Source organism: Ooceraea biroi, chromosome 5 (assembly GCF_003672135.1).
Source record: "Ooceraea biroi isolate clonal line C1 chromosome 5, Obir_v5.4, whole genome shotgun sequence".
Classification (NCBI taxonomy): Eukaryota; Metazoa; Arthropoda; class Insecta; order Hymenoptera; family Formicidae; genus Ooceraea; species Ooceraea biroi.
Genome location: NC_039510.1, coordinates 3,688,451 through 3,705,334, shown reverse-complemented (window position 1 = coordinate 3,705,334; position 16,884 = coordinate 3,688,451). Strand labels below are relative to the sequence as shown.

At 52.1% G+C, this 16,884-nt stretch overlaps 1 protein-coding gene across 4 annotated transcripts in view; it reads right to left on the bottom strand.

The window, feature by feature from the left end:
- LOC105287640 (dachshund homolog 2) overlaps window positions 1-16,884 on the bottom strand; it is a 216,263-nt gene that overhangs the window by 26,097 nt on the left and 173,282 nt on the right. Inside the window, exon 12 of one of the 4 annotated variants that reach the window (XM_011353298.3) lies at window positions 14,032-16,840. The exons of 1 other annotated variant lie outside the window; for it this stretch is intronic. In XM_011353298.3, coding sequence (XP_011351600.1) covers window positions 16,788-16,840 — 53 coding nt within the window. In that variant the 3' untranslated portion in view covers window positions 14,032-16,787. Of the gene's footprint in view, window positions 1-14,031; window positions 16,841-16,884 lie in introns of those variants that run through there. 2 more of the 4 variants (XM_020034367.2, XM_011353297.3) reach the window with 2 other exon arrangements.

Genomic DNA, 16,884 nt, shown 5'->3' with positions numbered 1-16,884 from the left:
GTTCTTCGCCCTCGCCGCCTCGCCTTCACCTACGAGCGACGTCTCAGGATAATCCGTTTTGTCAACCACTCTCCACCCCCGGCCGCCTCATTACCCTCCTTTTTCTTCGTTTCCGCGGATCGCGGCGAACGGGATCGTTCAGAGTCTTCTTTGCTGCTCGACGTGTCTCGAACGACAAAATCGACGCGCGACTTTGCAGTCTTTGGCTTTCTCCGCTCCGAGAGGCTGGGGATCTAACCGCTCGCTTAATGCATTCTACTTTCTATCCGATTAACTCCTTCCTCTGCGAGGAAAACTGCGCGTAAAACGGTGTAATAATATCGCAAGCGGAACAGTGCCAAGTATAGCATTGTTTCCTTGAGTCGCTCCGCTCGGGGAAACGTATTGATCGATGCTGTTGCTTCTCGCAGCCAGAGCGAACAATAATGTGAGAAAAATAAGAGGATAAAGAAGAAGAAGAGGAGGCGCAGAGGAACGAGATGAAGATCCATCCGTCTCCCGACCCGGAGGCCTCCGAGAGCTCCTCTCTCTCTCTCCCTCTCTCTCTCTTTCTTTCTTCTACCTGTGTGTATCAATATACGTTCCCCAACAATGTCCGCATTCTGCGATATTTGTAGTGTTCCTAGAGCGCAGCTTTTCTCTCTCCGAGTAAACATCGTGAGAGATAAGGCGCAGCACCTTGATTTAACCAACATCATAGCGCGTCGGAGAGCGAGTAGGGTAAAGGGGAGCCTAGCGATTCTTTCGAGCGTAAGAGAATTTCAGCGTCGAAACGGAAAAGCTTCCCCTCGAGAGAGGCGACTGCGGGAAGAATCCTCCTTAATCGCTCTCCGGGCGAGCAAAAATCGCGGAAAAGAATTCCGACCGCGACACGAAACACGCGGTACCTCTCGCGATTGCGATTTCAATTAAACGGCGATGCCCCCGGAAGCCGAGAGGCCGGAAAATCGCGCGGGACGATGGCGAAGAATGAGGGTGGTGTACGCGTACACGTCGGTGGTTATGGCTATCCGGAGTCAGGCCCCGGGCCTGAGCGAACGACGGGCATTAAACCTATTAAGACGGCAGAGCCGCGGCGTCAAGAGATGACAGTGATAAACTCGGCCCTCTGACACGGAGGTCCCTCTCCCGGGAGAGTACCTCCACGAGGAATTAGCGTTTCTCTCTTCCTCCGGCGCGTCGTCGTCTCGCTCGCGCCAACGGCCGCGCATCGGGCGCGTCGAGGATTTCTCGGAGGCTTACGTCGAGAAAAAGCTAGGAGGCTGCCCGGTCGCTCGTAGGCGACCTCGATGAGAACCAGGCGAGCCCGTAGAAACGACCGAGGTGCGGCGCGAGACGAGCCAGAAGGGCAGCAAGGATAACCGGCCCCGTATATCGTTACAGTTTATTATAATATAATTATGTATCCCGGGGTAGAGAGGGATGCACGCCGATCGGCGGAGCGGATAGTCCAGCTTCGCTCTCCGGCTTCGCTGAAACGGCTGAGCAAATACGAAGTCACGAAGTCGTCCGGGATCATCTGATCGGGTGGGGACGGGTTCACCAATTCCTACCTCGCGAACGGGAGAGTCACGCTTCTCTCTTGCACGGGGTCGGAAGTCACCCCGTTCTTGTTCTCCCGCGTGTGTACCTGCGCGCACGAGAGAGACCACGAGATGCTCGTGACAAAAGCCTCCGGCGTAACCGATGCGATCTTCTACCTCAATTAACGGTCGCGCTTTTTCCGAAGCCACGAGGGGATCTTCCGGGGGAAAAATCGATCGCGTCTCCTCGGGTTCTTCAGGAAAAGCTACGTAGCGCGAGCGTGGACGCGGACCTCGATGCACGACCTGGCGATGCACGTTTCTAGCGACAATTTCCTCTCGGTACTCTCGTTGAGGTGCCCCTCGACCGCGGGCCCCTAACGCCTCGAGACTTTCCAGCATGGCGATCGGGACATTGGTCAGCTTGGCCCACCTTAACTATTGGCTTCGCCGCGAAATTTATGCAGCCGTCAGAATATGGCTTCGCCACTACAAAATATATGGTATAATAATTCTCGATATCAGGTGCCTTTAATCACCTTAAATCCACAGCCCGGGCACACCCCGTGTTCACTTAACTTCAGGGTTATCTTAATCTTTCGACAGCTGCCCAGCGCCTACTCAATCGTTTCTGCTCTCCTTACCCTCGTCTCGATCGCGGCTCGCGTTTGCTCCTTTATCCTTCCACTCCTTTCTCGTCTCGTTCTTGCCCCGTAGCTCTGGCCACGCACTTGCGAATTTCGCAAGTCTACGAAGGATAAAGGGTGTCGACGGCCACGTCGCATACATCAGCGGTACATCAGCGCGAGGATCATTGTCCTTTACATTACAACTTATCGAAAAATCATCGTTCGTATAAAATTTGCTCGAACGATCCACGTTGTGGAATGATTGACGGATATCTAGAATAACCATCGGGAATAATATCAAGGTAGAAAGGAGAAAAAACGCAAACTTGTATGACACCGGCGTTTCCCACTTTGGCCTTCCCTTCGCTGCGATCTTCAATTATCGACAGTGTATTATTAATGATAATTCCGCTTTAAATCATACGTCAGCAATAAAAAGTCCCCTGCGGCACGGACGGTTTATGCGATGCAACGGCGATGCGTCTCTCGTATCTGGCTTGTAAACAAACGTGTATTACGCCGTGGCGCGCTGTCTAACAAAACTTTTACATGTCCACGGGTTACGACCGGCTTCACCTCGTCTTCGGTGCCAACGAGAGAAGAGGAGGCGCTAACGATGCCAGTGGGAAAGATGCGAGATAACCACTCGGCAGGTAACTAGCTGCCAGCTGAATGCGCCGGGGGAGCTCAGACCGCTCGCCTATCCTCGCGGTTTGATTACTATGGCAGGAAATTGGGATTGTCGGATTCACGTTGACTAGCTTCGCAACCATGCGAGAATCCCGATGGACAACAAGATCCAGCCATCGGTCCGTTCTCCTCGCTTCTTTCCTCTCCTCCATCCTCGGCCACTTTACATGCCACGCTCCGATGCGTATTCGCGATACCGAGGAACTAACGTCTACGTATCATTCGTTGTTAGAAATCCCAAAAACCCCACGTAGAAATTTCAAAACGGTCCAATACTGGGACTGTACCGTTTGCCATCGTGGCAGTATTGTGCCAGTACAGATTCGACACAGGAGTGTAACGCCATGCCGTACTTCATTGCCAGTACTGATCCGACACTGGCAATAATATATGGACCAGTATTCGGTAAATAACTGCACCAGCATTGGGCATAGAAGTGGACCAATTAATGTATTACTATTTGTATTTGTAATTTGTATTTGTGACTTAAATATTATAAACAAAGACTAATGCAAACAACATTAGTAAAATCATTTTGTAAATGTCGCGTGAATTAATATCGCGTTTAAAAGAAAAAGATGTTAAATCGGTTTTCCGGATGGTTATTTATACGTGATAACGCAAATGTTTCTAGCGAGAACGTCACGCCTGATCTGGCCATCTATCGGTCGCTGGTGAATCAATATATTATTATAATCCTATTCTAAAAAAGGCGTGTTAACTTCGTGAAGTTCTTTTTTATCGAATATTGAGGCCTCTTTTCCGCGACGAATTTCGTGTGACTTGAACTTCGTGTTGCGAATGTCAGAATGTTATAGTGGCTGTCAGTGCGGTTATATTGACAATTGTATTTATTATATTATTTTTTTTTATTTCTTATTTCATTTATAGCGCGCGTAGCGCGCGCCTGTGTTGCTAGTTATATATTATCGGCAATGTATGTAGTCGAATGCTGGGTCTGTGTCGGTTGCCGAAGCATGGCCTGTCTCGCAACCAGTACTGGTCCATGTCTGTATTTTATAATGGCCCGTCACATGGCCCGGTTTTTAATAAGTACTGGGACAAGACTGTCTGCCAACTCTTTGCAGTACTGGCCGCCAGTATTGTGCCAGTACAGATTCGACACTGGAGTGTAACGCCGCTGCCGTACTCTGGGCTACCAATACTGGGCCAATGTTGGGCCAGTTAAACAACCTCGGCAATTTCTACGTGGGACGTCGCGACCGTGATTTACAGATTTACATCACACACGCAAGATCGCGACGCCGATGCATTCGCGGTACATATCGAAATCGGCGGCCTCGACATCCGCAGGAAGACCATTGTTTCTCGCATTTAAATAGGCGTCGCCGTGCCGCGAACCGAGGCGGATCGACCGCGCCGAAAGGAACGACCTAATTGTCGGCGTTATTGCACGTGTATTACGTTACTCAAGTATGCACTTTAGGCGCGGCGGCAGACATCGAACGTACGTGCCTCTCATTACGCGATGAATCCTTTGAACGGCGGATAGATGCAGAGGAAACGATAGTGATTCCGGCTTGTTAAGCTCCTCCTTTAATTGCCCCCGGGTTTTCATCGTCCGTGCGTATACACGTCAAGATATCGTCTTAACGCGCCACTCGCGCGCAGCCTGTTCGTCTACCAAAGACGAGTACTTCTTGACGCGATTTGCCGGAAATGCGGAAACGGTCTCGCGGCACTTTACCTTTTCCTCTCCAAGTCTCTTTGCGCTTTCTAGGGAGAAACTTTCCCGGTCCTTCTGTTCGCTAGACGTTCCCACGTGTATCCTCGCTTTTGCTACGGTCTTGGTGCTGCATCTGCAGAATGTTTTCCTCCTGTGTTTCGTTATACGTCCGCTCGATCATCCCTCGCGCGAGGAATTTCTCCGACCGAGGGTGCCGATTTCTTTCAAGCCGCGCCTGAGCACGAGTGCGGGCTCGCACATGGCAGTGCATTATTTTCCAATATTACATCAACGACGGGGAACGAAGGACGCAGGACAAGGAGAGAGAGACTCCATCGGATCACGCACGGTTGAATTTCCGAGTCGGGGGAAACGCCGGGGGAGAGGGCGGGAAGGAAGGGCAACGGATACGGGAGAGAGGAGGGTCGGCGAGTAGGGGGTTAAACGGACCCGAGGGACACGTCGTCTCGGGCTTCGAAATTCCCTAATCGATCGTGCGCTCTCTTGACTCGAATCGTGATTGAAAGGTTCGCGTGCATTGCTCCAGAAATGAAGGAGCAATTTCGAGCGGGCGCGCTCTGCTCGGCTCGGCTCGGCCCGGCTCGCAGCCGCACGGATAATCTTTTAATTCGCTCCGTTCCGTGGCCGCGAATTTTTCCACAGGCGGTCTACGAGAGAATTATCTGCACGTCGTCGCGATCGATCTCAACGCGCAACCGAAATTGCCGTGCGCCGTCCGTCCGTTCGTTCCCCCGTTACTACGTTCCTCATTTTTGATATAACGCAAAAAATTCTTCAGCAACCGGCGGCGATCCATCTCTCGTTCGATCGTGAATCCGTACCTGGAGCTCGCCATTTCGCGCGATTCTCGAATAAAACCGGCTATATCCGGCCGAGGTCCGGCCACTAATAACAACGCGACCGATCCTCCTCCGTTGTTGGTGGAATAACAGCCGGAAAAGTTGGCGCGGTGCAATGACGGAAAACAATAATCCGTCCCAAAAAACAATCGGAGTGGAAAAACGGCCGGCTGGGAAAACGCGTTTATATTTCACCGGTTGCGAGAGAGTGAATTCCCTTTGTGACTGTAGGATGACAATTTCACGGCATTTAGCCGCGACGGACGGACGCGCGAGCGCGAAACAATGCTCGCCATTCGTTTTTTCCTCTCCGTCTCTCGTGTCTCTTCACTGCAGCTTCCAACCCCTATCCGCGGCTGCCCGTCTTTCTCTGTTGCGCGTGCATCCCCTCGCTCCCTCGCTCTCTGTCTCTCGCTCTCACCCTCTCCGATGCTCTCTTTCTCATGGCCTCGTACCTCTTTCTGTTTTTAATCGGTAACAAAAGCGTTATTGCGGAAATTAAATGACACGTCGTATGGCAGCGCGCCCGCGCGCGAGGGGCGAGTTGCCGGCTTAAAAACGTTGGAGCGCGAAAAGCCCGCAGCGATAGCGCGGCCACGCGAATGGAATTTCAACGTGTCCGCCGGTAAGTCACTTTTTGGCTTTGTAGCCGAGCCCGGACTGCAAACGTCCCTACCATTTTTCGCTTTACGCACGCACGAGTCGCGTACTCACCGCGCGTTCGAGTAAAAGGCTCGTCCTCGCGCGGCCGATGCTAATTAAAAAAAGAGCTCGGCGGCAAAATACAGCGTGTGCATCGCACCGGGAGAGAGCGTGGGGTGCGAACGACGAGAGAGAGTCAAGGCCTCCTTTAACGCGATATCTTCATTTCGAAATGCTCCAGCGGCCACGCATCCGACGATCGATCACTCATCGCGATCATTACGCGCGTCTGACGGACGTGAGAGAATGAATTCGGCTGGATTCTGCGCGTGTTCCCGGGCGCTTCTCACGCCGGCGATGCCGATCGAAGTGGAACGCTCCAAGTACGAGCTCGCGTGTAATTTCGCGGATGGAAAGATTAGCGCGCGCGGTGCAGCGATCCGACGCGAAAACCCAGTCGCGGCCCGGCTTTAATTGCGTATGCAAATCCATGGGGTTGCCGGGGGAGGGCCGGAGGGAAGCTGGCCAGCAATACCACCGTGGCGAGGGAGAATCCGTCGTCGAACGGGGCCCAATTCTATTGTCTGATCTAGGATCTCCACTTAGCCGAAGTAATTGATAGATCGCTCTGGATGGCGAAGGAGGGATCGAGGAATGACAGGTTGCGGGCCCCGGGGATGCCGGGTTCGCACGACCCTACTTCGCTGCCGTGTTATTAGTTAATTCTTACAATTACTCGTCGTCCCTGTGGTTATTCCATTACCGTAAAACTCTCTCGTAGATCACCTGGACTCTTTTTTCCCTCCCCGCGCGGCTGCCTCCTCGACGCACACGAGGAAGGATCGCTCTGACACGATCAAACGACATCGCTCGGGTACCCTTTGGCACCCCGACCGACGACGTGCTCAACTCGCTTCCGCGTGCAACCACCGGATAATGCATCCCCCGACATTCGATTGCGTAATACTGCTCGTTAATTATCATTCATCCTCGACATGGAGATTCGATAAAAATATCAGCGCCTAATAGCGTTACTTATTCGCCCTGTTGTCCCAATTTGGGGTTTTCAAACTCTTGTAGATACACGATACATTGTCCGCTTGTAGATTTTGAAGCTGTAATACGGGCTGATCGAAAGACCAATCGTCTCGCGTCACGACTGTGGAGGAATATTCCGTGCGTCGCGCGGAACCATGGAGGAGAAAAGCAGCAGCTTCAACGTGTAATCCGGCCGACGCTTTCGCGCGCGCGCGGGCACGCTAATAAATTGAATACTAACTAGTCGTAACCTTGCATACTCTGCTCTTCGTGAAAGAGAGAAAGAGAGAGAGAACGAAGCCGGAGACGGTGGCGTTAAATTCAGCTGGAAACAGGAAAGTAAGTCGGCGCGCACGCCAGGTCGTATGAAAATCGGGCCGCGCCGCGGCACAAATGTGTATTATTACCCATGCGCGTACTCTCTAAATATCGCGCGATAAATGAAATTAATTTCTGAAAAAGCGGAGAATAATTAGGCGTCGCGAGGCGGGGAAACGTACTCGCAGTAAATGTAGCATGGAGATTTAATCTAGCCCACTAAGTCAGCCGCGGATCGTGAGAGACTCGTTCCGACGTCTTAATTGTAAGCGTAATGCTCGCGGTGCATTAATGGGTGTGAATGAACGCCGAGTTTTTCAATTACGCCGGGATAAAAGGAAGCAACGACGATGCACGTTCCTCCCGCGCGGCTCTCGTGACCTACGTTAATCAGAACGACGGATATTACAAAGCTCCTCCGTCTCGGCGCTGAGCGGGAAGCGCTCGGTTCGTGCGATCGTCGCGTATTCCTCGACTCGACGGGTTTTCGGTCCACTCGGTAGCTTCGCCTCGCATTTGCATGGCGCCGGCCGAGCGGACGGGCGAGAGAGGTGCGCGTCAGACTGAGAAAATAATTAGGAAACTAATGGAAAAGCGGGCATTAACATTTATTCGCCGCTACGCGGGTGCTTTCCGCGGTAATTAGATGCATTACCATTTCACGCACGCGGGAATTATGAGAGAGAACGGATATCGAGCGCGCGCGTAGCCGCGTGATATGATTGGCAGAAAATGGGCTACGGGAATTAACGAGAGGTGAGAGGAATGCGGGCACAAACTTCTTCTCTCTCTCTCTCTCTTTCTCTTTCTCTCTCTGTCTCGTCTCCTCTCTCCCTTGTTCTTTTTTCCAGCGAGTTATGCGCGTGTAAGAGACGCTAAACGATTGTCGATCGTTTATTACGTGATGTACGATGACGGCGGAGAGGAAGAGGAGAGGATCGCCGCCACGGGGATCGTCGTCGAAGACGGAGACCGGATCGCTATCGCGCCGCGTACGCCGTTTTTTCCATTGGTGGCGCCCCGAAGACCTTGACAAGGCGGGCGCCTCTTCTTGCGCTTCTTCTTCTTCTTTCTCGGCCAGGTCCGTGTTTTGAGCCGAGGTACACGCAAGAACGCGGCGCGATTGGTAAAGCGTGTGGCAAAGCGGCGGTACACCTCGGCTCGTAACGATCGCCGGATGTGGTCGCCGCTTAATCGGGGCAGACGGAAAAATCTCTTCCGTGAGAAACTCACTTCCAGGCAAGGGCGATCGACGTGTATGCCGACCTTCCGCCCTTATCTCATTTTTCTGGACGGTCCTGTACGACGCCGCGCGCTACATCGCGGCTCGCCGCTCCGAAGGGCCAAGAGCCGCGGTTACACGTCGGGGCACGGCACGTTGTTACGGAGCCCCATCGCGATACCTATCATCGCGCGTTGCGCTTTGCATTTCTTCGCTTACGCACCAGACTGCGATATTCCGTGGCGATAGCTCCACGCGGCGCCCATCATGTCCAATTCTTGATTCGACAGCGCTCGCTCGGTCGTGAAAAGGGTCCGCACCCCTTCACCCAGCGACGAGATCTTAATGGTCGGTCGGAACGAATTGTCCGAATTTTCTGCCGTATAATTGGCCGTTTTTCGTGGCGAGTGTCCCGGTAAACCCCGCGGGCGTCTTTGCCCTTCCGGGCAAAGACGACAGCGAGGGAGAGACGAAGGGAGAAATCGGAGAGACGCGTAGAAAGAGGAGGAGGAGGAGTAGGAGGAGGATGTGGATCGAGCCGAGGGCTCTTTCGAGTTTTGAATAAATTTGCATTGCCATCCCGCCCTCGTGCCGCATTCCACGGCCGCGAGTTAGTTTAGCCAGCGTTCTTCCAGCGTAAGACTCGTTTTGCGCCGAGTATACGCGCGAGCGTGTATGTTTCCGTACCCTTTTCGCATCCTAAGACCCTGCCGCGCCCTGTGCATCCAGAAAGCAGGGCAAAGGGATTCGTTCTGTTGCGGAATCGCACTGCACTGAGCGACGAAACAACGTTATCCATGCGTAAAATTACAGACGAGAATTGCATTTTACTATTTTTGACGAGTTAATTAATATAGTTAATTATTACGAGTTATACAAAATTAATCTCTGTTAAATTTTTAAATAATTTAATTGTCGTGTCAGACCAGGTCACTCGAGTTTAAATTGGCAAAGACTCGTGATGAGCGAAAGTCGCGGTGATCAGTTTCGGGATAGAATATGTCGAAAGCGAAGAAATTTGAGTCTCGAGTACGTTGTACGTTTCATTAGGCAGGCGAAACGACGTTCCTCGCTCGGTGTCGGATGCATTGATTTTCGTTTACCCGCCTCTCTCGTCCTGCCGCCGTCTCCTCTTCCCGGCGAGTCCCTTCTGCCCGTGAACACCCCCCCAGGGGTGGGATGTTTCGTTATTTAAACAGATTAGCGATACGGTGGTCCCGGGAGAGCATCTTATGTGTTTCCGATGCGGTCCTCGTTCCAGAAAATTAATCCTTCTTGGAGACTTGCTGGTTAGAATATCCTTCTCAGATGTCGCAAATCTCCCTAATGCTTCGTCCTTTATATCTATTCCGCAAATGTGCAGTCATGAGACTTTTCTTAAAAAAGCTTTTATTAACATTTTTGTTATGTGAGATTTTTATTAGCATGTATAGCCGTGCGTCTGAAATCAAATGTCGGAAGATATGAGGCTGTTTTCTCTTTACTCTACACCACCTGCGTATATTTGAAACTTGAACTTTTCAATCATGCAGTCGCGAGACGTGCAGGAAGTCCGGGATAATCGGAACTCGGGTAAACGGTCGCGAAAATCGTCGAAGAAGCGAACGTGGCGATGACGCGCCAAATAATTATCCGATACTCAGGTACCGAATTGACGGCGTCGAAAAGTGCTTCTCTCCCCCGGCCCTTTAAAGGTTCCCGTCAAGGTCTTCGCGGTTTCCTGCGCACGAAGTTTCGGCGAAACTCCGTCTCGGCATAAGAGGATCGTTCCCGCGCCAGAATCGGCTCTCGGAACCAATTCTCTAATACAAATTCATGAACGTCCTAGCGTTTACCCTCCATTAGAGGGAAGCGCAATCAAAACGGACTCCACGATGGACGACGGCGGGATCCAGCCAGCTGTAAATCAAACTACGAAATTCCTCGTGTCTGCCTCGCGCGGCGTGTTGGGAAGTGTTGAGCATCGACGTGGCCATGCTCGTCTCCTCTTTTCTTACCGTTGTCTCTCCCTCCCTCCTCCCCCCCTCTCTCTGTCTCTCTGTCTCGCTTACTCTTTCTGCAAGGGTGTAATTATGCGTCCGTGGGTCCGAGCCAATCGCAAGACCGGGCCCCTCGAAGAGAGACGCTCTCGGGCGTCCCGATCCAGCTCGTTCTCGCACGTCGAAGATGTCTTCGTCCTCGTCCCCTTCATGACGACGGCGGCCCCCCTACGAATGCATGGCTCTCTCGGCTCGGACCGTGACCGAAATAGCGAAAAACGAATGATTCCTCTCTTCCGCTCGTTTGCACTCGGATCGGTAGATAACGAGGAGGCGACCGGTAAGCGACCTTCGACATCCGGTCCTTTCACCCGAAGGGAAAACCCTGCCTCCACGCGCGCGCGCGCGCCACATCGCCGTTCCCGCAGTCCGTTCGATTTTTATTTATCTCGCGGGAAAGACGCGGGGTGCAAAGCGCACAGTTGCGAGGTATCGAATTATCGAGGAAGGATTTATCTCTGGTCGCGGTCGCCTCTCTCGACGTTCCGCCCGAAGTCACGTTGTCCTCTCGCAGTTTCAGCGTATGGGGGTACACGGGATCCCGCGCGGGGCGATTCATCTCGTCCATCCCGACACCCTGATTACTGGTTTCATGCTCGTGCGCGAGAGAATCGAAAGCTCTGCTCCCTCTCTGCTGCTGCAGTCTCATCGCGCGCCCCGTTACACGCTCGCTGTCCCCGTTCCCCGTACCGTTTTTGCATTTAGTCTCTTCGCGGAAGCGTAAATTAACTCCTTTGAGATTTTTTGCTCGCCTCCCACTTAGATACGGCACTTAAGGCTATCGGGCGAGAGAGCAGCCGGGCTCCTTATGCGCCGCGACGCAACGCTGGGGTAACAGCACCGGCTATTCTGCCGCCCTTCATGGCGTGACGTTACAAAGTGTGTGTTTTACCTCGCGAGTACGCGCGCTGTCCGCCATTGTGTTACCTCGCACATCCCCGATATGCCTGTCAGTGCATTATTCTGCAAAAATTCTCATTCCCGCGAATTGTGCGGTGCTGTTGCGCGAGACGCTTTTCGGGCTTCGGACAATTCGCTCGAAAACGCGTCCGGAAGCTGTTTAAGCAAATGTTCTAATGATTATTCAAATGCGAAGAGGATCGATAAAATTTCAGCAAGCTCGAGTTTTAACGAGAAGCAAAAAATGATATCTTACAGCAAAATTTCAAAAAGTGTCGAAGCTGATGGGGGTTTTAACGCTCTATCGGGTTCCTCACGCGAATTTGTGCCCGGTTTTCGCACTGACGTCCCCATTGGTTCGTAAACTACGAGCGTCTCTTCAGGGCGGACGCGCTGAAGGTTCGGTAAGAGCGTTTAGCATAATTCGAGGACGTTGCGAGGGTCCCGGCTTGCTGCCGACAAAAATGCCTTGTTTTGTTCCGCTTAACTCTCCTCGTTAGTCGCGGTGACATCTTGACAAAAGAACAGCTCGGAAAATAAGAACAATGAACGAGGCAGAGAGAATCCCGCGGGAGCCCCGTATTTTTCCTACGGGTGGGGTGTTAATTAAAATACGCGACATCGCCGGGTCTTAGAAATATTGCTCTCGTGAGTTTGGAAATTAGTTCGGAAATTGGAAGTTTGGCGTCGAAAAATTCCAAAACTCCAACATTTGCAATTCAAGGGACAAATTTTGTTATCGTCGTATCATCGTTATTGCTGCTAAAAAAAAGAAAAGAATGAACTGTAACGAGCGGATTAACACGAGCCGTAAAGAGAACGTTGCTCGTCGCAATCCTAATTAGAAGGGACGGCGCCGCTTCCGCCGCGAACGAATTAAGCTAATCGCTCGCGACGGCTGAATAGACGAAGCGCTGTCGTGGAGTGCCACGCGGAGGGGTAGGTCGCTGTTTCGATAAAGATAAAGACGCTGAAACGCGAGGAGGGCGCACGGGGGCTAAACGAAGGATACGACCCTCGCTGGCGTGGAAGAAAAAAGTTGGAGAACACGAAATTAGTCGTACTCGCGGCAAAGGAGAGCATTAGAACGCGCCCCGGGGGCGCTCACCCCCGCTCTCACTCTTTCTCTCTTTCTCTGGCGCGCGTGTAGCCCCGTTTTATTCAATAATTATGCAAATGTCGGAATGATTGTCGGGCAATATGTCCTCAGAATAAAAGTACCGGGCCGGAGCAATTCGGTTATCTTTATGATTTCGGGTCGTTGAAGGGCGGCGTAGGAGGGAGAGAGAGAGAGACACGCGGGCACGGGGGGCTCGTCAATCCTCGACGACAAGAGTCAAGCCCTTCATTTGCATCGAAACGCGGCCCTTCGCCTGCGCCTTCTTACGCGCGAACGCGACGACGCGACGCGCTGCGAGCGCCAGTGAAATATCCGAACAATTTTTGCGAACGGTTTTTAAGCCGCGGTATATCCCGCACGTTCGCAACATTGCGTAACACAACGGAAAGAATAGGGAATTATCGTTTCCTTAATCAGTCAGCTACTTTCTCGTACAGAAAACAACGTGAAACCACGAGCGAGTCACACATCTGAGATTTCTACAAATTAATTGATCGATCAGAATATTAATTATTACCTCTAAATTGGATACTCCGTGTAATTAACTTCGGAGCTCCGAGTTCTGAAATAATTCGCATCGATTCTATTGGAATTACATCATCGCGACGTAGTGCCGAATGGAAATGTCTAATTAGCGCGCGAGGAAATGAGCAATTAAACCATTGACGTGGCGGTTTTGTCGTATGAGTGATTTAATTAAGAAACCTGGCGTGCCTGATACCTCAGATAGTGGCCGAGCTCGCACGTATGGTACACTATCGTTTTATATTTATAATACTATTAAAATATATTCCTCGCGCCCCCCTTTCCCCGGAAGGGTGGAGCCTGCCTTGACCAATGAGCCGTCGTCGCGTGCCTCGGGTCGTTAGGAAACCTGCAAATTGATAAGAATGCATCGTCGTACCCTTCGGCCCTTCATTAAGCCCTCTCCCGCTCTTCGCCGACGACGAAGATATCGGATGTGGAATACATTTTTATTCGCACCCGAAGAGCGATTGCCTTATCGCGCGCCGTTCTCGTCGTCGGCGTTTTAACGGCCTCGCGATTCGTTTATTTTCCAGCGAGGATCTGACATGCGTACGGAGCGGGAATCATGTACGCTTTACGCGCTTCGGCGAGCTGAAAAACAGAGCGGCTTTGATCCCTTAACCATGGAAATTTTTTTCTAGAAAATAAAAAGTTTAGGAGAGAAGTCTTGTAGATTGTTTAGCAAAAAGTAGCTTTTTATTGAACGTATGTGGTACACATTACAAAGGGAGTGCTACGAGATTGAGAATCGAGGTGTAGCGGGGAGGGATCTTTTTATTCACTGAGAGAGACGCTGGGAGAAGGATGGTGCAACGATCAAACAAGCAATCCGATGTACAATAACAACTATTTATTTATAGGTAATAATGCTGAATTACAATGAATACACTTCTTGCCTCGATACTAGATTGTATAAGTCCGGTCGCAAAATTGGCGTCGCTAGTTACCGTCGCCGTGATTCGCAGTGGCGACACGACAGTGTTCTCCCTCATTTCCAACCCCCGCACCGCAAACTTCACACTTCCTTTTCTCTTTTCTCGCGTACATCACCCTTCACTCTCCGCTCAACGCGGTATCGTTTCCCTCGATCGAGCACCGCCGTTCTTTATCTACAGTGGAAGTTTTGTGCATGATCGTGCCGATAGATCGATCACCACGTTGCTCTCGCATCATCCGAAAATCCGAATCGGTCCGCCGATCTCTACCCTCGAAATTTAATTTGTACTGTCTGGCGTCAGCAGGGTTGTCGTCGCGATCGGCAGCGCTGCCGATCGCAAATGATCTCCTGGCGGGTTCTCGATCGCGGGAATCGCTACCCGAATCCACATCTGTCAATCCGTGTCAGTCCTTTTCGGTCGCCTTCCGGTTCGTTCCGTTCAGATCGGTAGCGGCGATGGTAAATACGGATCAGCTATCGGTGGTTAAATTTTCGTTTCTCTACGTTTTAGCATCGTCTTAACGGGCTTTAGCTGGTACGATACTAGACACTATGATTATGTGAACTTTACAACACAAGAACCTTACGGCAAAAGACTTTGTACATGGATCTTAAATACGGGGACCGCCCCCGGGGAAATATCCTTAGCGCCTTTTTCGCTCCACGCCGTTCGGCGCGCTCGCCGTTTCCGCCGAAATGTTCCTTTTGCCTCCGTCGTTGCGCTCTGTCGCTCTTCGGTTCACCCTCCCGCCTCTGGTTCTCCTTCTATTTATGTGTCTATCTACCCTCCGCGCATCCACGTCGCGCCAAGAGATACTTCGCCGGATTTCGCAAGCGGGCGGTCAACGCAAACGCGGGACACACGCAATATGGATTAGACTTACTTGTTTCGGTAGTTTTTAACTAAGTTATTTATATAAATAAGGTGTTACAATTTAAGACGTTACGAGAGAATCCTCCGTTGTCTCCATCTTTCTTACACTCTTGTCTTCTTTCTCTCCCTCACACTCTCTCCCTCTCTCTCTCTCTCTCTCGCTTTCTCTTTCTCCCTTACTCCAACTTCCGTTTTCATTTTCTCCCTCTCTTTCTCTCCCTCGCATGCTCTCCCTGCATCCATCCCTCTCTCTCTCGCTCATGTTTCTCGTCGCATCATTCATTCCCTCTCTTTCTCTCTCCCTTTCTCTCGTTTTCTATGATACAGCGCTCGAGTCGCAGTTCTAATCTCGCTCCGCGTCGAATCCGGAGGAGTGCCCGTCACTTTTTGCGCTCCGCGCGCATTTTACAAAAAGGCGGCGCATTCTCGGCGCTGCGGTGCGAAACGCGCGTCGAGTCCTCGTCCGACTAAACGTGAGCGCTACGAGGTCCACGCGGACACGATCTATGGTACACGATCTATGGATCGGCGCCGCCCTGGACACCGGAGACATCAAAGACACACCGAACGAACGGTCGCCGTTCGGCCCGGCGACTCGACAATCGTTTCGCAATGGCGATCGGATCGGGCCGCGCGCCACCGCGACGACGTATAATAATATTAATAATGATAATAATACTCGAAATACTCGGCGCTCATCGCGATGCACGCGACGGCGGCATGGCGCGCCCGATCGCCTGGGATCCCTTAAAAACGATTAGCTAATTAGATCGCTTCGATAATTAGGAGATAGGTACCTCTAGGAACGCATGCACGCGCGCACGCACTCTCCAGCAGTCTTTAGAAATATGCCTCTCTGTATTCTCTCTTTCTCTCACTCTTTCTCTCCCTCTCTCTTACACTCTCTCTTTCTCTCTCGCGCTCTCTCTTTCTCTGTTTCTCCCGTCGCTCACAATGTTTCTCTTAACGTTTCTCCACGCCTGAGATCCGCGAGTGTCTCGGTACCGCGAGAGTCGCAGGATCATCGGTCGTATCGATTTTCCACGATATGGGATGATCGATGGTACATGCGGTACGCACGGAGAACATTCGTTTCTCTTCGTCGTCATCGAACGAACGCGACTCCTACGATCGCCGCGAATGCGAATCGGAAAATCGCGGAGACGCGGCGAATGATCGCATCGTTGATATGTGTGCGACCGGCGGTGAATCCGCGCCGAGTCCTCAAGATTCGGTCGGGTTCCGCCGGACCGATCTCAGCTCGAGGGCCACGACCTCCATCGTTCGTCGACCCTCTTCGGGGTACGCTTCGCTAGACGCCCTACAAGTGCGTGGGAGCGCGCGCGCTCCTCGTTCGCTCATCGAAATCGGGCGAATTCGGTCGTCGGTTTGCGCTCGCGCGAATTCCGCCCGGAACACACTCGCATCGTCTGCCGACGATGGGACACGCAGCTATCGGATGCACCCTCGGCATCGCGCGTTCTTGCACTGTTCGCCGGAAACTGGAAACCTCCGCAGACACACTCGCGCGAGTCGCCGTCGTCACTCGGAACTGCGAAGTACGCGCGCCTCTCCTCTCGCGCGCGGTCGATCTCGATCACGAGGATTGTTCCTGAAGATTACCGTTTCTCGTTGTGCAGGTGCTCGTCCACTCGCTCGCTCTCTCTCCCTCTCCCCTCGGTTTCGTTAAATCGCGCTTCCTTCGTCCGATCGATCACTCATTTCGGTTGCTCGCCGCACGCTCTGCCTGTTGCCCTCGCCTGCCCTCGTCCGGCCTCTTCTAGGTCGCGCTCGTGAACAGAACGGAGTTCTTGTAGTAACCCGTTCGCGATTCTGGAACAGAAGCCATTGCAGGTGCACTCTAGGAGTCCTCGCTT